This window comes from Heloderma suspectum, chromosome 2 (genome assembly GCF_057233095.1).
Source record: "Heloderma suspectum isolate Gila_16-S chromosome 2, 16-S_ref, whole genome shotgun sequence".
NCBI lineage: Eukaryota > Metazoa > Chordata > Lepidosauria > Squamata > Helodermatidae > Heloderma > Heloderma suspectum.
In genome coordinates this window covers 49231072-49256518 of record NC_139459.1, presented here as the reverse complement: position 1 = coordinate 49256518, position 25447 = coordinate 49231072, and the positions used below count along the sequence as shown (strand labels likewise).

Genomic DNA, 25447 nt, shown 5'->3' with positions numbered 1-25447 from the left:
GCGGAGGTACAAAAGGTCTTAGGGGGAAAAAATACTAGAGTAGCAAGTTGCTAGACTTTGTATTATGTGGGTTCATAAAATATTTCCTTGTGTGTTATAAACAGTATTATAAAGATATCACATCAGGCATGTCCTCCAAATTATTCATGAACTGCAATAATCCAAGAAATTATGCATCTATAAATGGATAAAACATGTTGGGGGAGGGGGTACTAAAACTTAGTAAGAAGTATAAAAACAACACGTTATACCTTTTTATAGATTTAGAACTTATCTAGAATTTTTACAGTATATGAATAATGTGAAATACATGCTTTGTGTGGTATCTTTATAATACTGTTGTTTTAGCTGACCACATATTTAAATGCTTTGGCTGTTCTTGACTTGGCCTTGATTGTCTTTAGCTGTATGCCAGTATTTTTTTTCTCTTTTATATCCATGTTCTGTGGTTTCGCCCTGATGTAGAGGAGTTGCCTAAAAACACCTTGAGATTTTGGAGCTTTGGGAGTAAAGAATGGAATCAGATATTACATTCTATTATGGGGTTTTCTTCAGTACTTTGGATTTACATCTTTGGCTTTGCAGGTTTTTTCTTGCGCATTTGAACAAGAAGGCGACAACAATTCCCAAAATGCAGTTTGCAACATGGTCTTAGAGGTTTCACTCACTCAGCATCCCTGGTCTCTGCAAGCCACATGATACCTGTGCATAGCCTGAGCCTGTCCTGAATCTTTCTGCACAGTAGTTGCAGGGGACCATGAGATAAACAAGGTTGAGACGATCTATGTGGAGAAAGGTGTCCGCTCACCAGCAAGCCAACCCCTGTGCCACACTGTACCTCTTCTGGGTTCTGTTTTCCACACTTCCAGTTCAGTGCTAGTAGCAAACCAGACTCATATGGAAATGTCATTCAGATGTCATTAGAAGAGAAGCCCACTCTGCCTTCTGCTATCAGCCAGGAGACCTAGGGCCACTGGGAGGTTGCATCCCCTGCTTCCCAGGAAGAAGGCAGAGACCGCCCTGGCCAAGGCGGAGACCAACCTGGCCCATCCAGAGAAGGAACAGTAGCAGGGAGCTCATCTCCAACTGACAATTGTCCTGAAACTGCAGAAGCAAGGGGAAAGACTGCTGTGGCCCCATCCACTAGCCAAAGGAACAAGAGCCAACCAATTGCTCCTCAACAAGACCATCAGCCTGGCCTGCATTTCAATGCCCACTTAGAGCTCACCACCTTGTTCTGGCCATGAAAAATTGATCTCCCTCCTCTTCCTTTCCCCTCTACTCCCCTTCCTTTGTGTGTCGTCATTTTAGTTTGAAAGCCTGGTGGCAGGGCCTGCCTCTCTTTTTGTATTGATGAGAGTGAAGTTGGGAGACAATAGTTGTCTAAAACGTGGGATTACAATGCAGTAAATAAATGAATATAGCCGCAGGGAGCTTCGATGTAAGAGTAGAAGAGGGAATCTGACCAAAAGGCTGGAGACTTCTGCAATCGTTTAACTGACTTTGTGTCTTGTGATCAATAATGAATCTATTGACACCACAGGTGGAGGAACTGGGACCTGCACTCTGCAGACACTCCTGTGTTGCTTCCTTAGGTTACAGCACAATCCTATGCATGTTTAGACAGAAAAGAAGCTTTACAACTCCCAGCATTCCCTAGCCAGCATGGCTAGCTGGGGCATGCTGGGAGTTGTAGGACTTTATTCTGTCTAAACATGCCTAAGATTGCACTCTTAGTTTCTCTTTTGTGCTCTTCCACGTACATCACTGATTGACTGCCTCTTTATTATAATCCTCTAGGAATCCTTCTGGCTGTTCCATTTGGTAGCTAACGAGGAAGCTGTGCTTACTTCTAAAATTAAATTGGAGGAGTATATTGTTCATCATTGGGATACAGAGAAGCATATTTCAGTGCAAGGTTTAGCCAATTAAGGGCGCAATCCTATGCATGTTTAGACAGAAAAAGCCTTCAACACTGAGCATGCTGCAGCCAGCATTGCTGGATGGGGCATGCTGGGAATTGTAGGCTTTTTCTCTGTCTAAACATGCATAGGATTGCGCCCTTAATTCTTAAAAATGATCATGCATATGTGATCCCTGCTGATCCCTTGGTAACAACAGGTGTGCAACACATTTGGCAAGGTTTTCTTTGCACAAACTCCCCTCCTGCACTATTAATGTACTCCCAACAGAAATATACTAGTTTGCCACCATTGCTTCAACCTGCTATGTTTACAAGTAACATTAATACTATTCACTCTGTCAAGAAGTTCAGATTGTAAATATCAATCTGTGAGTACAATAACTAATCAAACTTTTGATACGTAGAACCACGCAAAAGAAAAGTGACATCTCACAAGGGTCAAGATAGTAGAATCCCGTATTATTAGGATACCCTGTATTTGTTTTGTTTTTAAAGCTGTCTCTGCACATTCTCATTCAGTCACATCTATGAATCTTGAGAAAGGAGCATCATCATCAGGGTCAGCCCTGTCATAAGGCAGAGTGAGGCAGCCACCTCAGGCAGGAGATGATGGGTGTAATGAAAGGGCAGCAAATTGTTATTTACTTTATTATTGTATTTTTATTGCCAGGGATGGGGAAATGAGCTTGTGGAATTTTCCATGTCATGTGACAAAATAACTTAGCTAACCTTGGGTATTATGCACCTTGACTTGGGGCAATCACTTCTCCACCTCAGGAAAATGTCTTGGTCTGATCATCTTCATCATTACTCCGGGGCGGGGGGTATTTTACAAAGGAATGTCCCTTGAGAGTTTATCCTCTTGCTTTAATTTAAAAAGAAAGTTTTAGGAATCTCTCTAAATTGAAACCTAACATCTCCTCATTCTTCTTATATAGGAAATTGACATTCAATGTTGCAATGAAATTGATGTCTACCCAATTCGAGAATGAAACCCAACCTTTACTAGAAGGAATGGCAACTCTCCTAACTTTTAGTGGAATTGTAATTTTACCTTAGGAACAAGACATGCTCTCGTTTCATTGAAAGATTGGAAACTAAGGGCACAGTCCAGCCAAAATTAAGCAATGTTAAGTTCTATTGATCTCAGCGCGGAGGGACCTAATGAGCATTTATATCTCTCGCCCAAATCATTGGAACTTAAACATGCTTATCTTTAGCTGGATCTCAAGAGTTTGTAAACTGCATTCAAGACTGAATGCTTTTGAATTTCTACTCATCATAATCTCTGCCTAGATGTTAAAGTTTGGAATAATATGGTCACTTGTTTCTGCAGTGGAACCAATGCATTACAAATTCACCATTGTTCAGTTTATTTCCAAATGTTGTAGAGTGCTGTGCATGCAGTTTGCCACCATGTCCTGTTCTTTCATGTGTTAAATCCATCCCCCACATTATCAATTCACACGTGAACATTGGGAGAAAATACAACATAAAAAACAAGCTTAAAAAAGGTAAAGGTGTCCCCAACCAGTCGTGTCTGACTCTAGGGTGCGGTGCTCATCTCCGTTTCTAAGACGAAGAGCCAGCGCTGTCCGAAGACGCTTCCGTGGTCATGTGGCCAGCAAGACTAAACACCGAGGTGCACGGAACGCTGTTACCTTTCCCGCTGAGGCGGTACCTATTTATCTACTTGCAATTTCTTGCTTTCGAACTGCTAGGTTGGCAGGAGCTAGGACTGAAGACGGGAGCTCACTCGGGTCTCGAACTGCTGTCCTGCCGACCTTCCGGTCTGCAGTTCAGCGTCTTAACCACTAAGCCACCACGGCCCCATAAAAAAAAAAAAAAAACAAGCTTAGTGATTGTCTATATAATTCCACTGCAATTCCTTTTTGTACAGTGTTTATAGTGTAAAAACTATCTTTATGAAATGATAAAACTGTGTAACAATGTACAGGAGTGCATGCGCATATCAGTAGAACACTGTACAAAAGGAATCTTGATACAACCATATGTACAAACATGTTGAAATTGCTTTATTGCAATGTTTTATCCATGAGCACGTGCTATTAGTAAAGTGGAAGGTTCAGATGCAAATGAATGGAAAACTACAGCAAATTCTACATGTTCCAATTCTGTACCTAAAATTAAGACAATCTCCTAGTTAAACTAGTATTCAGGTTTACTGGAAGCATACAGGGCAGAGCGAACCCACAGAAGAATCAATGAATGAAATGGGGAAGATCTGCTCATCGCTAACTGGAACCACATGTGTGCTAAGGAAACAGTAAACTATGGATTGGTTCTAGACTTAGTTGTGCTTAGAGTAGACCCATTGAACCCAATGGGACCTAAGTTAGTCATAACTAACTTAAGACCCATTGAGTTTAATGAGTCTACTCTGAGCATGACTAAGTCTGGATTCAAACCAATACTATTTATGACACATTAATAACTAAAAGGCATAAATTATATAAAAATGCACTTATCTCCCCCCACCACCCTTCAGGAATAATTCTACAGGATTTGACTTGCATAATTTCCTTCTGAAGTAACATCAGTCGCTAAGCCATGCTTCAAGAGGTAGAGGATTTACAAACTCTTGCATTTCCTGTCCACAGAGCCACCTTAAAGCTCCTGTCATTTTAGCTGTGGAACTTTCAGAGCTAGTTCATAGGAAAAGTGACAGGAAAGAACAAAGGAGAGCATTCCAAGTGTAACTGAAGCAGACATTTAAAACAAATCAGTGAACTCCTTGTAGGATATGCCCTTTTTATTAAGACACAAGTTATAAGTGGATCCAAACATTTTTGCAATGAAAGTAAAAACTCAAGAACTTGTTCATTAAAGAGAAAATCTCTAATAATTTATTGACCTTCAGTTTCACATTGTGAAAAAAATGCAGTTTTACAAAACCTCAAAATGTGGTGGCAAACAGAGAGACACAACATAGACATTTCACTTCTTCACTTGTACAGTTTTCCTTTTTCTTTTTGTACGTGAACCGCATCTTCAATTGTCAGACAAGGGACGCTATTCAGCTCTAATCACTCTTATTCAGACAGGTGTCAGGCCTAGAGAAAAGGGGCTACACAATTATACCAGAAGTGGTAGGCTGTCCTTTGTTGCCTGTCTCCACAGCAACCAGCCCACAAAATACGAAGAACTTTCTTGTCTTATGCCAAGGTTTTTGTGTGCACTCTTGTGCGAATTGCATTTGTCTCAGAAGTGTGGGCTGTTTTTTTGGACTGGAATCGCCAAGTAGTAAGTCGGGATTCCCACGTCAATTGAAAAGAACAGGAGCCCAAAATATTCGCCTGCAGGGCTAAAGGCCCACCCTGATTTTCAGTTTCCTCCAACCTATACCCAGGAATTAAATCCAAGGACTTGAAAGCAAACCACTGCTTTGAAATACAACTGCAGAAACTTCAGATGCTTTAGGAAATTGGATGGTATTACAAAACAGATTTGTGTCATAAGCTAAACAGCTATATAGAGAGCCACTGCAGACAGAATTCTGTCACTTCTCTCAACAAAGAAAACAAAGGATTTTTGACCCTTTACTCAAAACACCTTGAGTCATTAATGCCTGTGCTAAGTGAACACAAGAACATTCTTACGGTTCAGCACTACTTCACAGTTACTTTGTTTGCATGTAAATTTTTAAAAAGGCCAAAGACACCTCCAATCCGATGAAACTGAGGAACAACTCTTGCATAAAGGGTTTATGGTGGTCAATTTTATTAGAATTGAATTTAATGTGGGGATGTTCCTGGTAAAAATTAATGTTCTAAGGATTTCCCAGTTTTTAAACAACCAATGATGTATAATTTGGAAGATGATTTATTATTTTACGTTATTAATCTAACACATCTTTCTATTGGCATTTTTTGTTGTTTAGGGTGCAATCTTATGCATGTTTAGACCGAAAGAAGTCCTACAACTCCCAGCATTCCCTAGACAGCTATGCTAGCTGGAGCATGTTGGGAATTGTAGGCCTTTTCTTCGTCTAAATGTGCATAGGATTGCGCCCTTAAGAGGCTTTTTTATAGTCAACTTCCACAGTGATTCTTAAACCTGCAAAACCGACTAATAGTAAATGTCAATGGCCATCTCCAGAGCACAAAGTGGCCAATAGCAAATTGCATCTGTACTCGTTCTGCACTTCAGTGCAGCTGTACTGAGTGCATTGGTCCAGAATAGCAGTGTCTTGACTGACAAATATCTCAGTGTCATGAACATGCACAAACCTAGCAATGCCTAGCAACACTTCACCCTAGGCACTCAGTACATCTGAATCAGAGTTTTATTCTGGAATCCTCTCATGCAGCCTTCCTTGTTATAGTGATAATGAAAAAAAATGTGAGCACTTGTCAAAAATTTGCAAATCAAAACAGTGGTTTGCAATACAAAGTTTATGATTTGTGTAGTTCAGAATTTCTTAAAAACCTTTCTGCTAACCATGCTAAGAACAATTCACTATTTGTAAAATTGCACACACACTCCTTTCTTAAGAAATGCATATATTGAGAGTCAGGAAAACTAGCCCTTGGCAGCATGAGAAAACTCTTAAAGACTGAGATGCAATCCTAAACATACCTCACCCTTCCCCAGCTTGATGACTTCCAGATGTGCTGGACTACAACTCCTATCATCCCCAGCCAGCATACACATCAAAGGGCACCAAGTTGGAAAAGACTCTACTAGGGAATAAGCCCCACTGAACACAGCAGAACATACTTCTGAGTTAAGACATACAGGATTTTACTGTGAACACTGTTAAAATGTTGTTCCATATGATATAAGCAGTTAAGAGTTGAGCTACATCATCATAATCATCATCATGTAGGCAGGCATTACCATTATAACTCCTTTTAGGCATGCATGCATGCAATTCAAAGTAATTTTGTTTATACAACATTAAGACAAGACAAGACAACCAACCACAATGGAGGACTGGCAGCTTTACTTTGTCTGGGCTATATCAATTCTTATGAAAATCCTATCTAGAAGTCTGCCAAAGAAATGATGTGTGAAAAACAAGAAAGGAATTATCAGGTTTGAAAAGTAAGAGTAAACTAAGAAAATAAATTTGTTGGGGAAGGCATTTCAAAATCCTTTCTTTGATCAGGATTCTACGTGACACTTCCAGCTACTACACATTTGAAAGTGTGACTTGCTAATTGATGCAAACTAATACAAATGTTTGAGGACGTAGCAACTTTTTCCTTTGTCATCCTAAAAATTATGCCAAATCTTGTAAGAAACTGATGGGGCAGAGTGGGAGGGCAGTAGGTGTTTATATTATTTCAATCCAAAAGAGAAGATCCAGTTGAATTAGTGATGATTTTTAAAAGAAACACAACACTTCTCTCTCTCCCCCCGCCCCCCAATTTATGTTGTTTCAGATCTGTAAATCAGAAAGACTTCCCTTGGTCAGATAAATGGGACAATGGTAAGCATCCCATCAGCTGAAAATAAATAAATAAATAAACAAAACAAATGTTGGATAATGCCATGAATAGGGCTCTGTGTAAAGAAATTCTGCAGGGTGTTTCCCTCCCTTTCCAGTAGCGATGAGGCTGCACAAAAAGAAAGCTGTAAAGCGACTGTGGCTGTTTCCAGATGAGTTCATTCGAAAAGGCATGACTAGGCAAATAATGTGTAACAGGGATACGATCAGCAAGCCACACCACATGTAACCTAGAAAGTCAGCAGCCTGAGAAAGTGACCTCCATGGCTTCTTCCTTCAGTACATATGTAACTTAAGATGCTACCTTGTAATCCTTCCATTCCTGACCCCTACCTCATTCTCCTCTCCTCAAATATTACACAGCCTTTTTCTTGTGCAGCACAGCAAGTCAGAGATCACAGAATGTGCAAAACATACGATTCACATACGCCCTTATAACTTGAAGACGACTCTAGGCATTGTTTCAGCATGCAAGCACTGAACAATAAATAGCTATATCTACAACAAGTAACCATTTAGGAATAGGAGAGTAATTAATAAATACAAGAAGAAATCAAATGCACAAGGGGAAAGAGTAATTTCCCTTCACCCACTAATGCTGCAAAAAAAGTATTTTTTAATTATTATTTTTTTAAGATGAGCTGCTGCTCTTCAGCAAGTAGAACGCCACTTGCCACAGCAACATCAATGCAGCTCGGCAATTGGAATGGATGCTCCAGGCACTGCCTAGGAGAACAAGTTCACCCCTGTAGCCAGGGATACAGCTGCATCTTCATTCACAAAGACACACAACTTGTTGCTCCAGACCCAGCCCACTTCCTCTGCAGCTGCTGCTGACATGTCAAATGGTTACAAAGAGAGGTGACAACCATTTCAAATCTCGCACACAAACAGCAAAGTCCATGAAAATTGAGGGTTGTGCTGCGTTGTGGAGCCCTGAAAACTTCAGTTCCCCCCCTTCCTCCCCCTCCCCAGCTTTGAAGGGCTGATTAAACTTGACATTAATCCACAATTACTAACACAGGGGCCAGATCATACGTTCATTCACTCATAGTTAAACCATGTGCTGATATACTGAAGACAATATTCCCCTCCCATTCCTTCATTTCCAGCTTTAAGAATTTAGAAGGTGCAGAAGATTTTCTTCAAACTCAAAAACACACGCACACGCAGGAACAATTTTTCTTCATTAATAACCGCTTCTCCACAGTTGGTTCCAACATTTCTTCACCAAATCATGCAGTAAACTAAGAAAAGAAAGGAAAACGTTTTAGAAGATTATGTTGAAACAACATACTATATACGTTTTTTGTCAAAATTCAAATAGATATTAAAAGCCAGGTCTAGCTCATAGAATTCTGGTCCTTACCTGCTGATAGCTTGTTGACCCCCCCCCAAAAAAAACCCACCTTAAAGCCAAAGTCTGCACCTCCAGTTAATCACTCTGTATTCTGACAGTACTCAAAGCAAATGTTTTTACTTAATATAAATAATGTGGGGGTAGGGGGAAGAGGGACGAACAGTGCTTGAATATGATAGATTCAGCATCAAATTTTCTCATGTACTATATAAGCAGATAACATGGCGGAGATAGAGTAAAAAGAAGTCATCTAATGCAACCTTTCTCAAACACACACAAAAAGTTGCCTGGCAGAAATAGCAGGATACCACTTTGGTCATGGGCCAAATCAAACTAGCAAAGGAGGGAGACGAAAGACAGCCTGTTGGAGAAGAGAATTGCCAACCAATACCCTATTAACCATGGAGAATCCCGAATAAAATTGATTCAGAATATGAATGGCAGACATATTAATCCCCTTATTTAGAACGTTTCTACTATTCATTATGTCAGGACTGTTTCGCTAGGTTTTGTCATGCGACAATATAGTACGCTTGAATGCCTCCCCATTGAAGCCTTTTCTGTATGTTGATTATTCAGTACAAAATATTGGCTTTGGATGCCACCGTTTGGCGTCCATACTCCGCCTTCTCACTCCATTATGCTCAGAGCCAGTTTTCAAACCAGGCACCATGCTGGTTTTTAAAATAGCAATTAATAGCTCTGCCAGAATGTATGAAGCCAAGTTTGATGGGATTTCCGCTGGTGTAACTGCAAAACTGCTCCAGTTAAATTGGTGCAACTGGTTTGAAGATGCACGCATGTTACTGAAAGCAGAATTCAGCCTCAGACCAAAAGGAGAACCTCAATACAGAAGGGTGCATTCAAGATAATGCTGCAGCCCTTGCTTACCATCTCTCTCAAATTAAAGACAACGCCCCTTTTGTTGTTTTTAAAACATTTCCCATTGATTTGAGTCTTTTACACATTTCTGTGAATGGTGTGCTACTTCTTCCCCTCTGCCTCAACCACTGAAGCCAATATAATGACTCCAGTCATAATGTATAGATTATATAGATTTTTTTTCCTTTGTAGGGTTGGGGAACTCTGCTCAAGACAGCCTGCAAGTCTGAAGGAAGAGACAAAGCAGACTTAAGGTTTTCCCAACTGCTGTCAGGCCAGGGCCACACAATGCCAGGAAAACAGAGCCCAATCAGAAGTAATTTCCTTTCTGTCTCTCCCTCCCACTGACAGAGCAGCAGGAGCCACTAAAAACCTCCTGGATGGATGTGCATGCAGCCCCAGAGACGGAGTTTACAGCTACATCCATTCAGTTATCTCAACACATTACAGAAGCTAAATAATAGCTTTATGGGGGGAGAAAACAGCACAGCAAGGAAATGTGCTCTGTGCCCTTATTAACTCAAATGGGCAGCCCTTTGGATATACACATGATATACATTCAGGGGGGGCGGGATTAAAGAACAATTCGGAGAAAAGTTGAAAGAGCATGCAGTGTTTCTCTTGGCACATTTCTGAGTCTAAGAATTTGTTACTACTAAGTTGGTCGTATTAATGAGCATTTAAATCACCACAAATGGTGTGATTTGAAGAGATGTGGCCAGCTCTCTCACTATTGGCCTCTAAGAGGCTTGATGTCTTATTTGCTTAATTTTTGAATTATGGGAAATTTGCAATTAGCCTTAGGTATGCAAGATATTCTCAAACTCAAGTGTTTGCTATTATTGGATGGAAACCAGCATTTTCCTTTAAAAAGAAAAAAGATGTATTTTAAAAGCCTCAGCCTGCCTGCCATCCCCACTGCTTTCTGCAATATGGAACAATAATACTGATATACCTTACAAGGTTGTTGTAAGAATTACTTTGACAACTTATATGAAGCACTTTATAATACTGTAAAAGAGTGGGAAGATCAAGCATGGGTGAAAATGAGGATGGGTGAGTTACAAGTGGTTAGCTGTTCAACATGAGGGCAAAACTGTTATTACAGACATAACCCTGGGATGCCAGTATGGAAGCCTGAGAGCCAGCACAGTGTTGTGGTTTAAGTGTTGGACTAGATCTCGGGAGATCTAGGTTCTAGTCCCCACTCAGCTATGATGCTGACTGGGTGACCTTGGGCCAGTCACTGACTCTCAGCCTAGCCTACCTTACAGGGTTGTTGTGAAGATAAAATGGAGAGGAGAACTATGTAAACCACTTTGGGTTCCTTGCAAGATGAAAAAAGGCAGGATATAAATATAATAAATAAATAACACAATTAAAATATACAAGTCAATTCCTAATAAATTTCAGCTCACAACCTCTACAGTGCAAAAACCTAACTCATAAGCAGTAAAAGCTTCAACTGGAACCAAAGAAAGATTAAGGCTCAGTAAGATCCACCAGGATATCAGTGAATCATCTGGGAGCATCTAATCCTATAGCCCTGAGAAAGCCAAAGTGGGGCACAGCCGGGAACACCTTGTCAACAATTCTTGACCAGGGAAACTTCTTCACGGGTTCGTAGAAAATAAAACTAGGCAAACCACATATGCACCACCCTGAGTTGTTTGGAATTAAGGTTGCAATCCTGCAACCATGCTGGGTGATGGGCTTGCACTTTGGTGGCCCAATTCACAATCACTATCCCTAAATGGTTCTCGTTATTTATTTATTTCTGTTACAAAGGCAATATGTTGCCCTACTTTTATTGCAAGAGCCACTTAGCCAGTTTCTTTTAATCTCGCCACCAATGTCACAAGAAGATAATAAGGGCACGGAACCTTTACAGCCTGGCTGGTTTTATGGATCCACAATGCAGCTTCCAAGTGCCAGCAGAAATTACAGGCTTGTGTCTACTTGGACATCTTGAACTGCAATGCCTGGATTACTAATACTGGAGTAGCCCCACTGTCAACTAATATGTGGGTTGAAGCTTTGTTTGTTTTTAAGATTTTTTTTTACAAAAGCAGAAGCGGTTGTGAGCAGGATTCTAAGAAACTCAAAAAAATTGCGCCCCAAGCCCAAACATTTCAACTCAGACCCAAGCCCCGCTAAATTCAATGGCTCTACCTTCCTGTGTTTAGGATTGCAAATTAAGGATTAAACCCAACCTTGGGTTAGCAGATGTCTGCTAGCACAACAGGAATTTCTCCCTCTCTCCTCCCTACTGCAGCCCTCCATGCCTCTCTGACATCTACTCCAGAGGGTTTTCCAGCCCACCAGAGCAGGTTTTGAGTGCACACAGCGGTGGGGGAAGGGGAAGCAGCCCTTTCCTGGTTTTCTTGGTGGAACCGCTTCTGTCAGCAGAATGACAGCTTTGGATCCAACCCTCAGTTTAAAACAAATCTTGCAATTTTGGAAGAGTGAAAAAGGGATGGAAAGGCAAGTTGAGATTAAAGAAATAGCTGGCCATTTCTTAAGAAAAGGATATATTGCAAGGTTTTATTGGTATTTCAAAGTGGGGGGAAAGATCAGAAGGCAAAAAACATTTACACCAACAGCAAGAGAACTGTACAAGCACCTGCATGAGCTAGTTCAAATTCAGAGTTGCTTGTAAGCAGATGCCATTCCACTGAAGTCACCAACTTTGCACCTGCCCACATCATCAGGTGCAAACTGGGCCATAGCACTAAACTATAACGTAGAATTTATGGGCTTTGGAACGCTCTGAGTCGCAGACCAAATTATTACTTGTGCCAAATGGCATGTCTTCTTATAAACTGTAAGGTCAGCATGATTCACCAGCCGACACAGGAACCAAACTCCTTTTTCTCCCTCTGAAGCAGAAGCTTTTTCCTTACATGTTATAAATAATCCTGATTTCACCAAGTTAAGCTACGTGAACCCGCAGCATTTTCATTTGGTGATATACTCCTAAGGTCTTTTCAAAAGATAGTCCATGCAAGCAGATGATAGTTGCCCATTTATAAATCAAAGTTAACAACTATACTGCTTGCTGTACTATCATAAATATTTTTATTTGCAATCAGTTCCACTGATTTCAATTTAACTTGTTTTCAAGTAAGTGTCATTAATAAACAGTGGAGTCAGGTAGGCAATGGTATGAACATGCTAATCTCATGGAGTTCAAGCAACATTATCTGTTGTAAGAAAAATATATTAGTTTGAACTTGAACTAATTCAATTATACCATCTCCCTCCAGATGTAATTTTATCAAGATATTTTGTAATTATATATAGACCAATTCACACAAGACTTTTTTCCCCTATATGCGAGCAACCCCCCAACTACCCTGAAGGAAATGCTTGCATAAACATATATAACATGTAAACCAGACAATCATGGATACATCCAGAAGCGATTCCTGGGTCATGAACACAAGTATTATGGATGGCTGTATCTGTGCCATTGCCCAGTTCAGACATTAGATCACTCACACAGATACTTAACAGGGGCAAGTCACAGTACTGAGCTGAACAGTTCGTGCAAACTGATCTTATACTGCATGCCAATGAGGTTTAATTAAGAAAGTGGGGAACTATTCCTGATTCTGTCAACAATGGGACAAGCTGAATCATGAATATAAGAATGTAAAAACAGTGATGCTGAATCAGACCAAATGCCTATCTAGTCCAGCATTCTGTTCACACAGTGGCCAACCAGCTGCCCCTGGGAAGCCTACTAGTAGGACATGAGTGCAATAGCACCCACCCATTCCTGTGTTCCCTAGCAACTGGCATATAGAGGCATACTGCTTCCGATACTGGAAGTAATATACATCCATCATTACTAACAGCCACTGATAGCCTTACCCTCCATTAATTTGTCTAATCCCCTTTTAAAGCCATTAAAGTTGCCACTTTTTAAAAGCTATCCAAGTTACCACCAAGCCACCTTTTCTGCTCCCTTCAGAAAAAGCACTACAGTTGACATTTATACCTATTTAAATGTAAAACAGCCATTTCTATTTGCAGGTGTGGTTTCTCACCTGTATGGACACACATGCAGTTAAGAAGGGAGATGCTTCCATGTGCTCACAAACGCAGTGGGAATGAGTGAATAGGGCACTGTGGTTATGCTGTTCCACACATCTAGCGTTGGGTCATAGCAATCTAGCGTTTTGCATCTCTGGATGCCAAAATATCCCCCAACAACATACAGCTTGTTTCCAGATGCTACTGCATGACAGCTCATTCTCTTAGCTGTCACATCTCCCACTTTAGTCCACTGGTAAGTTTCACTGTTGAATTTATATGCTGAGCATGCAGAGAATTCAGTATCGCCACCCATAATAAAAATCTGGTTGCCCAGAACAGCTGCAGCTGTGTATCGCCATGGCTGAGGACAGGTAGCTGGCACTGTCCATCTGTTTTCACACAGGTCATAACATTGAACTTTGGGTAGCTTATCATGGCTGACACTGGTTCCGCCAAAAGCAAATAGCTTCAACTTTGCACTGACTACCGCTGCATTGCTGACTCCTTCTCGAAGCGGGGCAACCATTGTCCATTTGTTGGTCACAGGGTCATACTGTTCTACTTGCTTTAAGGACACTGAAGGAGAAGCTGGAAGACAACCGGTGGCTGCTGTGTGCCCTCCTACAACATAAAGACAATGTTTGAGTTCAGCAGAACCATGACCAAACCGAGCAACTAGCATGGGAGCAGCTTTAGACCACTCTTCATGAAGTGTATCATACACCCAAACATCTTTAGAGACTCCATTTTCAGACCCCCGGCCACCAGTAATATAGACTTTACAGCCAATCGCACAAGCACTGAACTCTTTCCTTGGGCTTGGAATGTCAGCTTTTGGAATTATCTCCTTTGCTTTTTGGTCAACCAGGTACAACTTGTCACACATAAAAGTTTGTCCTCCCAAAAGAAATAGGGCATGGCCCGTTTTTCGAGGCCTTGCACACAAACTGGTGACTACGCCATCATTCTGCAAAATCTTCAATTTGCACCTTATTGCTTCTTCTACAATCTCCTTGCTCTTCCTCTGCTTGGTGATAAGCTCCTCAGTTGCTACATTCTCCATTAGATAGATGGCCGGCAGAAGAGCAAGTCTCACAGTCTGCAACAATTCCGGCAGGTAACAGTGGCGTTTATTCAGATCATAGTTAATCCAGTTCATGGCAGACTCATATACTAACCGCTCATCTTCAGTCTCTAATTCTTCACTAGACAAGAGCTGTACAACCATGTCTTTGGGAAGCTGGAGAAAATCTTCGCTTTTGCTGATGGTTTGGAAGTTGCTAAGGCACATCCTCCAAGAGAGATCATAAAGTTTGGTACATTGGTGAGCATCTGATAGAAGCAGCATGCCAAGGCAGTTAGTGGGATGAAGGTTCTTCTCTAAGAATTCTGCACAAGCATCTCTGATGTCTTGGAATTCTAACATGTCACCTGCCTCTAGAAGAGATTCTGCATTTTCTTCATTAATGATGACCCTTGAGGAGTAAGCATAGTCCAGGAGAAGTTCCAGAACTTCCGGGTGGATGGAGTTATGGAAGTTGACCTCACTGGCTTGGCTCTCTTTGAGTCCTCCACTGAACATGGCTTCAAAATAGCGACTGCAAGCTGCTAGGACAGCTCTATGGCAAGGAAATGATTTGTTCCCAGCATGGAGAAGCACATCTGTAAAAAGACGCTGCTGACGCAGGAGGTTGAGATGAGTGAGGACGCTATCAGCATATGAAGATTTGTGGAATAAATATATGTTTATGGAACCGGTGCTGGCCCTAGACTTGCGATTCTCATGCATGCTGACTGACATTTTCTTCCACACCTAAACATAAACAATAAATACAGTTAAGAAGTCTTAGAAGAACAGTGTAAAACATTTTTTTTTTAAAGCAGCAATTAAACAGCACAATCTGATACATTAATTTTTCTGAACCGGCCCGGACAGCTTTGGCTATTGGGTGGTATAGAAATGTAATAGACAGAATAAAATTAATAAAATATACATGTTCAGTGGAGCTTATTCACAGATAAATATACAGCCTCTAACTTCTCTTTTTACCAGCTTGCAAAGCATAACACTATTCTGAGCAATGTTAAACAGAAGCTGAGGTCAAAGAACTCCATGCCTGTTTGTATTTTCCTAATACAAATGTCTTAAGTGACATATCTAAAAATTATTGCTCAAGACAGCAGGTTTATCTTGGCAAACCAGATCTCCCAGTTCCATGGCAATATAAGGTGACAGTATAAGTCAGAATGTGTGTGTGGGGGGGGGGGAGCCCTGTTTTATTTCACACCTCCCCAGTGTAGAACAGCTGATTCATTAAATATGCACAGATACACATACTTAAAACATTCTCCTGCTTTGAATCACAGCAGGAAAAGCAAAAGGGCACGCTACATTCAGGAATGTGAAAATACTAAAAGGAATACAAGCATCCACAAATTAACCTCATTAAGATGGTATCCTGATAAGACTGCTCCACCCACAGCAAGAAGGTATGTAAAAGGTAAGGCAGAGATAGATCAACCATAGCATATTTTTACTTTTACTACCCTAGTGCAGCCTTCCGCAGCCCAGTTCCCTCCAGACTGTTGGATTACAATCTACATGGTGTGGGCTGGTCCATGAAGAGTCAGAAGCAACTGAACGAATAAACAAACATCCCCAACCAGCATGGCCAATGGCAATCTGGTGGGCACCAGACTGGGGAAGGCTGGAATGCTAGGAGTAGACTCTGCCTGAGAGCTACACCCCCTTGAGTAAAATCCAACATGTCCTACTTAGAGTAGACCCATTGAAATGAACAGAACATGTTAGTCATGACTAACTTAGGACTACTTCATTTCAATGGATCCACTCTAGGTAGGATTTATGTTATTTTACCCCATATCTCCAATAGAAGATATTCTAAACTACAAGCACTGTGGTTTAGCACAATGCTAAACCAAAGTACAGCCCCAATTCTGGAGTCTCCTCCCATTTTTAGGGGGGAAAGAACTACTAATCTTAGGGGGAGTATGCTTACAGAAAGCATAGAGATTCATATTTTTCCCATAGGACAAATCCTTGGGGTTGATTCACTGGAGAACAGGATTTAGATGCTGCTGAAAAACTGTGGGTTGGATTCAGCCTTTATTCCATCAACAGGAGCAGCCCCTGAGCAGAGTTCCATTCAGAACACTCCTGCAGATGGAAAAGAGGGGAGGCGGCTTTTGCTGATTTCCCCCTCCCTCTGTAGCCCCCAGTGCCCCCTCCCCCATTCTTCCAGAGGGTCCACCAACCCTCCAAAGCAGATTATCAAGGTGCATAGAGAATGGGGAATCAACAAAAGATCACCTTCCCCTCACTCCATCCAAGAGAATTCCCCTGCCAGAGTAAGTAGCTCTTCTATTCATGGCAGGCTTACACTGGATCCAACCCAATAAGATTGGGTGATGATAGGGATACAAGCTGTAGCAACATGAATCTACAACCCAGCACCCAAACAGGTCTTTAATATTGCTTCTAGGTTCAAGCTGCACCATTCTGTTCTATTTAGGAAGGCGCAAGAGACGGGAGGGTTTGGGTGGCCAGGAGAACACATTTGTGAGCTAGGAAGGGAAGCAGCTAAGTGGAAGGCATACCACAAGTGACCACAATGGAGAGCTCTCATGCTCATAACAGAGTTTAAAAGTCCAGTGGGGTTGGGTCTGCCTGCTGCACAAGTCCAACCAGCTTTGATTCAGGTTTCATAGAAACCACCACAGCCCACAGAAAAGAGCCAATGTCTCCACAGCCTAGGCCAAAGGTAGGAGTGAAGGAAGTTTAAAGGACAGAAAGATATAATTTGCCATGACCTCGATGAAACTTTCCCACAAGACTAAGCCTGTCACCCAATCAGAAAAAGTCAACATAACCTGGAGAAAGAGAAGCTAAACTATTCATTAGTCTGCTTCCAGGTGATGAGTCAGAAGCGACACTTGGGAGGACTCAGCCAGGCCCTAGAAATATAGAAACTGGAGCTCAGGGAGAAAAGGCCTGCTTTAGAACATGAAATGTCCACAGTGCTCCAGTTGTGAGGGGCCATTACAGGTGAAGAAAGAGCCCCACTCCCCAACACCTCCTTTGATGCCTGAGAACCCTCCTGTTTTGGAGACTCATGGAGACAGTGTTGGCTCTTATTCTACCTCAGAGGTGGGCAACTTGTGGCTCTCCAGATGTTCTGGCATACAGCTCCCATCATTCCTCACCACTGGCTGTGCTGGCTAGGGCTGATGAGTGTTGTGGGCTAAAATATCCAGAGGCCCACAAGTTTCCCGTCCAGTTACAGCTCATCTTGATTCATAAGTGCTGCTCCCCATTAGGCACATGTGGAAACTGATATGAGTCCAGATGTTTTTTTAGCTTTACAGTCCAATCCTAATCATATCTACTTGAAACTAAGTATTACTGATTTGGGAAGCATAGTCTCAACTTGAAGGGAAATCTGTAAACTGGCAGCAATAACATACAATGAAAGACGCATACCTCAGTCAGTGCGAGAGGTATGACATACCCTAATCGCTGAACATGCAATAATTGTTTTATTATCTAGCTTTTTGGTTGCTTAGTGACAATCATAAGGAATGAACAGCACTTTAATTATGTTTCTGGCTTACATTTTGCAAAACAGTCATATTTTATTTATTTTATTCTATCTTTATTTATGTATTTATTTATTAAATTTATATACAGTCCAATAGCCAAAGCTCTCTATAATTTGCTTTCTGGGTATAATGTTTCACATTTCTGCATTAGCCAAAATGTGGTACAAAGTAAGTTATCAAGAATGATATTACATAATATTGACTCAGGTTGTAATCCTAAACATACATATTACGGAGTTAGCCCCACTGATTTTACATGGGTTTAATTCAGAGTAAACATGTTTAAGACTGCACTGTCTATATCATATAAATCAAATTAGACATGAGTATTATTATCTGTTACAGCTAATAAAATTATCTGACAATCAAACATTAATTTGGCATTCAAGAGTCCCAGAAACTAATCCTGGATTAAAATGTACCTTGCTGCCTCAAGGAGTCCACTGCTATACCTTCTGGAATGTTAGATTATATTATCACCCATGAGTTGGAGTCATCAGGTAAAAAACTGCAGTTGGAACTATTTACATACTATGAAACTACTTTAGTACAAAATATTGTCTATATTTTTCCTGATTCGTTTAAACCACTGAAATCATACATCTAGAAGGAACTTATTACTCATTTCACCCTGCTGCAGAAAGTCAACACCATCTGAGGCTACAGTCATGACACAAGTAGAAAGCAGGAGCAAAGGAAGCCTGTTGTTGTTGTTCAGTCGTTAAGTCGTGTCCGACTCTTCGTGACCCCATGGACCATAGCACGCCAGGCCTTCCTGTCCTCCGCTCTCTCCCGGAGTGTAAAGGAAGCCTAGCATGTCCAAAATACCTGTAACCAAGAGGTACTTTATATAAAGCGATCTGCAAAATCAAGTAAGGGTGCAATCCTATGCATGTTTAGACATAAAAAAGTCCTAAACTCCCAGCATTCCCCAGCCAGCAGTACTGGCTGCAACACACTGGGTGTTGTAGAACTTTTTTCTGCCTAAATATGCATAGGACTGCACCTTTAATTAGGTAAGAAGCTCCTGAGATCTGGACCTATAACAAGTTTTGCCTTGAGCTCTGCAGAGATAGGATGCTTCATGCATGTGAAAGAAACTCTAAAAAGACATAAAGTCTGCTCACATAAACATTTATGATAGGATCAACCCTTCCTAGAAGTTGTCCTTGGCAGGAAGAGGGAAAATATATGGTTTAATGCACACTAACAACAAACATTTAAAATGTACAAAAAGCAAATAAAGTGTACCTGCAGTAGGACCAATTCCATGAATTACTTGCCAAATCAAGACTCCCATAGATGTGGCTATAAACAGCATCACAGAGGAAGTGATCCTTAAAATGTAAATTAAAAGCCGAACGCTAAACAAGAGAATGCCCTAGGAGTTAAATGATTTCTCTGATTTGAGATTAGTAACTGGTAATCTAAGACCATTTGCAGAAATGGAATGAAATTGGAGGAAAATTCACTGATGCAGATTGCTGAAGATCACCAAGTGATCCTGATCTCAATTTTAAAAAATGGTAAAAATCAGTATAAAACCAATTCTGTTAGGTCTCTTTTCTGCACGTGAAAGCATCTTTTAGGTATGCTCTTTCAGCAAACCATGCAGTTGCAAGGGATCTTATGCAAAGTTTTTGTGAATCCTAACCTTAAGCATTCCCTCTTTCATAAAATTGTAGTTCCAGAATAATTCAGGGCAGATCAAGTAAAACCTAGATTAAAAGGCACGCAATTTCCTTATCTTTATTCCTTCCCATTTCCAAGAACAACCACTAGAATAAACTCTGATACATGAGTATCTGGACCAAAACAGACATTACTTCAAATCGTTATCTAGCAGCTATCTTTTTCATTTTTACTCTAGAGTAGGTGCAGGGCCCCCAATCTGGATTTTGAAAGCCCCCCAACCCCCACACTAGGGTCTGGATCAGGGACTCTGTACCTACACTAGAGTAAAAATGAAAGACATAGTTGCTAGACAGAGATTTAAAATAATGTCTCTGTTGGCCCTCACTGTTATTTACGAAGACCTTAATGAATACATCAGACTTCTAATATGTATTAGTAAGATTTCACCCCAGATGGTTTGAAAAATACAGCAGAACCCATTATCAAAACTTCAACTATATGACTGGCTGGCTGTCTCCTATATTGCTCCATCTCAACGTACCCATTTATATGAACTTTAGACTATTTGAACATCTTGGGTATCCCACAAACCAGCTGCATAAGTAAGGTTGTACTGCATTCCGAGCTGTCACTTGAAACATTTGTTGCTGCAAATTATGCAATCCACAAATATTTTAGCAATTTAAAGACACTGAACGTGGAGTGGGGGAAGTGAACAGATGAGGCAACACCCTGCAGGTAACTTCCTCCATACGATTAACATGTAACCTGCACATTAAAAATACAGCTTAAACTAACAGTGCAATCCTATGCAAGTATGTCTACTCAGACATGAACCCCAGTAAGCTCAATGGGACCTATTCCCAGGTAAATGTCTGTAGGATTGCAGCCTAAAACACTGCATGTTTAGGGATTCAGTAGGAAAAACATCAAAGCAACTGCAAAAAGCAACTGCATATGCTCCTTGTTTTATCTACTTTTTCAGGCTTTTTAGAGTATAAGAAATGCCTTGCTTAACCAGACCAATCTTGTCCACCACTCTGTTTCTAACATCAGCCTATTTTTGCAAGCTCATGAGCAGGGAACTAGCCCCTGTTGTTTGTCCCCCAAGATCTTGCATGCCAAGGTATGCTGTCTCTGAACTTGGAGGCTCCACTTAGTCTCCAAAGCAAACTGTGATAACTGAGAGTCTTGATCAAAGCAATGAGCAAATGGCCAAAGAACTGATTATGAGTAATCATTTTACTGCAAGAGGAGAGCTGTCATTCAGCTGCTTGTTCTAAAAGTTACCCAGGAAATAAAGTGTGTGTGTGTTTCAGAGCTCAAGTCAAGATTTGCACACATTTTGTTTTAAGCCAGCCTTCCGCAACCTGATGTCCTCTGGATGTCTTGGACTACAACTTCCATCATTCCCAGCTGGCATGGCCCCTGATTACAATTATGTATTGTAATGCAATACATCTGGAGGGCACCAGGTTGGGGAAGGCTGTTTTAGGCAGTTGTTCCAATAAACGATATATACTTACTTTCTGTTTTTCATATGCAGCAATAATACTCTACCAAATTATAAAGAAAACACCCTAGGGCAAAAATCCTCTTTTACTTCCTGTCCTCTCAGACTTCAAAGGGGCTGCATGAAAGGTGAGCTCAGTTACTAAGCAAATGTTGATACAGTTCATCATTCTTTATTACATGAAATCATATATGGCTAGGAAAAGATTCTGCTCTGTTTATTTAGCTAATTTTGGTTTACGCAGAGACCTACTGGCCAGTGTAAAAATTAATGGATTTCAATTTACCAGAGACAGATACTGCTATTAACCGTTGAACATCCATATTACTATGTATCCATCAGTATTTTATTTTCTTATCAGTTTTGAAATAGACAACAGTGCAAAAACAGATTAGTCTGCTTTCTTGAATTTACACAGAAAGTTATTGTTTGGATAATCTTTTGCATAGGATTTTAAATATTCAGATGAAGTATCAGTAAATAACACAAGCCTAGAAGGATAGTTCACAGTGAACACTCACAACTGAAAAAGTGACAACTTTGGGGTGAAATTTATTCTAAGTCCTACTAAGACCCACTGAAATGAATGGGACTTCAGTCAGACGAACTTAAGCCCCACTCATTTTAATGGGTCTACTCTAAGTAAGATTTATGTTGGATTTTACCCTAGGATTGCCTTATATTTTGAAGTTCCCTTTATTCCTGAACATCACACCATAAATGATTGAAATCCCAGCTTCATAAAACCATACAGAAATGCATATGCCCTCCTTTTGGGGGGGTCTGGAAATCTTAAAGGGCACACTCCACATTTTCCAGTGATTTAGGGGAGCTGAGTGAGAGCGTGAGCAATTTTATTTCACATTTCAGTTGTACGTTGATCCCGCCGATCAAAATACTACTTGTACTAAGACGCCTAAAATTTTTAAACATGTACAGCCCGGTTCCTTTTTTCCACTTCCTTGCCAATTCGTACGTTCCGCCGCTGCCTGGAAGACCAGCGAGAGGGACATGTGCGCCTCCACAAAACACAAAAGCTGTGTCAACGGCTGCCGCGCACGTCTCTCGGCTTTGAAATCAAGAAGGGAAAAAATCCGAGCCATCCCTGGGAAGAGAGAGAAAGGAAGGAAGCAGCCAACACACCCTCTGACCCTCCCTCTTCCTGTGGAACGGCAAAGGAAGAAAGCGCAGCAACCCAGCTCCCTCCTCGGCTGCACAGCCGTCCCGCGCGGGCGAAATCGCAGGAGCATCTCCCCCCCCCCCATGTCCAAACGAAACGTGCGGGAGATCAAGCCTGCTCTGAAGTTCCACCTTCCGACACTCTGCCCGCCCGCCCCACATATCCCACAATGTGGAGACTGTCTGAGGGTAGTACTCAGCGGTGCACTCTGGACATGCTCAAAAGCATCCCTGCGCCGGCACTGAAAGCAAAACCGCTTTCGGGAGCTACTGCTGCAGCCCTACGCTTGGGAACAAGTCCCCTTGAACTCAGCGAGGCTTACTTCTGAGTAAACCGCGCGCGCAGGCTCGGGCAGGTAGCCCGCCGCCACGGCGCATCAACTCAAGCCTGCTCGACGGATGCAACGTCCGCCCAGCCCTCCTCCTGAAATCTACGGCCGCCGTCCCCTTCGCCCACTGAGCCGGCTTACAGCGACCCCGCTCAGCCGGCCCCTGAACTAGGCAAGGCACGCCGCTGCAACAGGTCGGAGGGGAAGCGGCTCCGTCAACTTACAGCCGGCGCTTCCTCCGCGGCGCTCGCGTCCTGCCTCCTGAGACCCGGGCAGCTCACGGCATGGACGCGCGAGAGGAGAGGGCGCCGGAGCCGGTCCTTCCCCGCGCCAGGGTCAGCGGGCGGCTCGCTGTCCGTCCTTCAGCCGCCAAGTTCTGCCGAGCCGCGGCTGGCTGGCCGGCCGGCTCCCCTCTCCACGGCGACAACAGCCGCGCCGACCTGCCGGGGCGACCGACCGCCTCAGCGTGTCCGCGCGCAGAAGGGGCGGCGTTGGCGCTGCCTGCTGCAGTAGGCAGGAGGGCGGCAAAAGGAGGTGTGGCGGCAGCGCGCTCTCGCCGCCTCGCCTGCCGCTCTTCCTCTGGCCTGGACGGGCGCGAGGGGCCGCGTATATGGGGCTGCCGGCGGGGAGGGTCACATGTGCCAAGAGCGAGCGGCGCGCAGGGGGCGGGGGGAGGAGAAGCTCCCGGCGACGTAGCCTGGGCGACGCGGGGGGGGAGAACAGAGGCTCGGGGCGGAGCGCAGGGGCGGCGCCGCCCTTGCCTCGGCCCGGGAGGCGCCGGCGCGCCCGGGAGCCTGCGGAACAGCGGCCCCCTTCCAGCGGTTTCCCGCTAGCCTCGTGGTCGCCGCGGCTGGTGGGTGTAAAGCGCATCTCAAGAGCGCTGGCTGGGCGTCCCTGCGCGGAGCTGTCCGAGAGCGCGCGCCCCGTGTTATAACGTGTGCGGGAAAGCCGAGACACCCGGTTTAGAGGCGAGCGCCCAGGGCAGCGCATGGGGCGACAGTGAGAGGGGGCCACAGGCGGGGAGGGACGCTTCCTGTGATCCATAGGGCGGGGTGATGTGGCCCGCCGCAACTGATGTTAACGTCAAACTTTTCCCAGTTTCCCCCCAGCACGGTGTCACAAACGTACACATTTTGGCTGCCGCACATCATTGAGGTGGGGGGGATGAGTAGGATGCTTGAATATTGTACATTTTAAAAGTCAGTACATAACAGTAGCAAAAATGCAAGATTTTAAAATTATTGCTGTTATGACCATCGCCTGAATGGATTCCATCAATAATAATAATAATAATACAATCCAATAAAGAGCAACAATATCCTCGGCACAAACAAAAGTGAAGGGGCAAGAAAGCTACAACACTGTAAAGCGGAGAGAGGGCATAAAACCCAGTTGAAACGCCCTGAGCAAACCAAGATCTTGACTTGGCACCCCAAGGATTGTGGTGTCTGCACCAGTCAAATTTCTTTGGGAAGGGTATTCCAAATCTGGGGTACTGCCACAGAAAAGGCCCTTTCCGGCTCCCAGGTAAGTATGTAATAGCGGGGCCGTATCTGCATGTTGCTTATCGTACAGTACCTCACATTCCTACAGCCGACATAAAGAGTGGGTGGGCTTCAGCCAATTCTACTACCCTCCCATTCACACAGCTGACAGGACAGTTGCAGGCCTTCAGACAGTTTGTACAATTTGCATGGCTGGTATCCACTTTTATGATAGGGAGGAAAGGTTGCTGATCATCTCCAGAGTCGTCTTGTGCCTTCCAGTATTCTACAGCACCAAATAGCAAGCACAGGCCATTGCTATGGAGATGCAAGCTTTTGATACAAGTTCATTGCGCAGCAACAACCTGAATGCAGCACAAGTTCATTGCCTTTGTTCCTCACTGCAAGCTGTATCAGGCCTGCAGCATCTCTTCAACCCCTCAACAAGACTTCTTCCTCATGACTGTACCTCTCTCTTTCCGTATCCATCATGCACCAACACTTCCCTCTCCTGTTGTTGAGCGTACCCGCCCTCCTGTGAAGGCCAAGTCAAAACCAAGCCCTAGGACAGAGGGTGGGGCAAATCCACACGAGACCGAAAGCAGGCTGAGGTCAGAAACACAACAGTACTATTCAGAAACAAGGTAGCCTAAAGCACAAGGCCTTGAATGAAGCCGGGATCAATGACAGTGAAACAGTCCAGCAACAAGCATAGTCCAATGAGGTGAGTCTTAAACGGGTCCAGAAGTCAGCAGCATGGCAGATCAGTCAACAAGCAGAGCAGAGTCAGGTAAACCTGTTTGCAGCAGTCTGGGAGCTGAAAGACATTGGGCTTCCCTACATTAAGCAAAAATCCTGCAGCCTTACCAGGGCTTCGTCTTCCAGAGTCTTTGCAGGTTTATAATCAGCACAATACACCACTCCCCCTCTCCACCTTGTTTTTGCCAGTTCCTTCCCTTATGTTTCATTTATACCTCCAGCAGTTGGCACTACTATATCGCGTGATT

The 25447-nt window shown here is 42.8% G+C and overlaps 1 protein-coding gene across 1 annotated transcript; it reads right to left on the bottom strand.

Moving 5' to 3' along the window:
• Positions 1 to 4669: 4669 nt before the first annotated feature.
• Positions 4670 to 23537, bottom strand: ENC1 (ectodermal-neural cortex 1). Its single transcript, XM_084833479.1, has 3 exons — positions 23181 to 23537; positions 13692 to 15493; positions 4670 to 8644 (listed from the first exon to the last, which is right to left on the bottom strand). The coding sequence occupies exon 2, from the start codon at positions 15479 to 15481 to the stop codon at positions 13712 to 13714; it is 1770 nt and encodes a 589-aa protein (XP_084689605.1). The 5' UTR covers positions 15482 to 15493; positions 23181 to 23537; the 3' UTR covers positions 4670 to 8644; positions 13692 to 13711.
• Between the last annotated feature and the right edge of the window lie 1910 nt (positions 23538 to 25447).

What these genes read in the sequence shown, in the direction of transcription:
- ENC1 (XM_084833479.1), bottom strand. Translation starts at nt 15,481, where the DNA reads ATGTCAGTCAGCATGCATGAGAATCGCAAGTCTAGGGCCAGCACCGGT.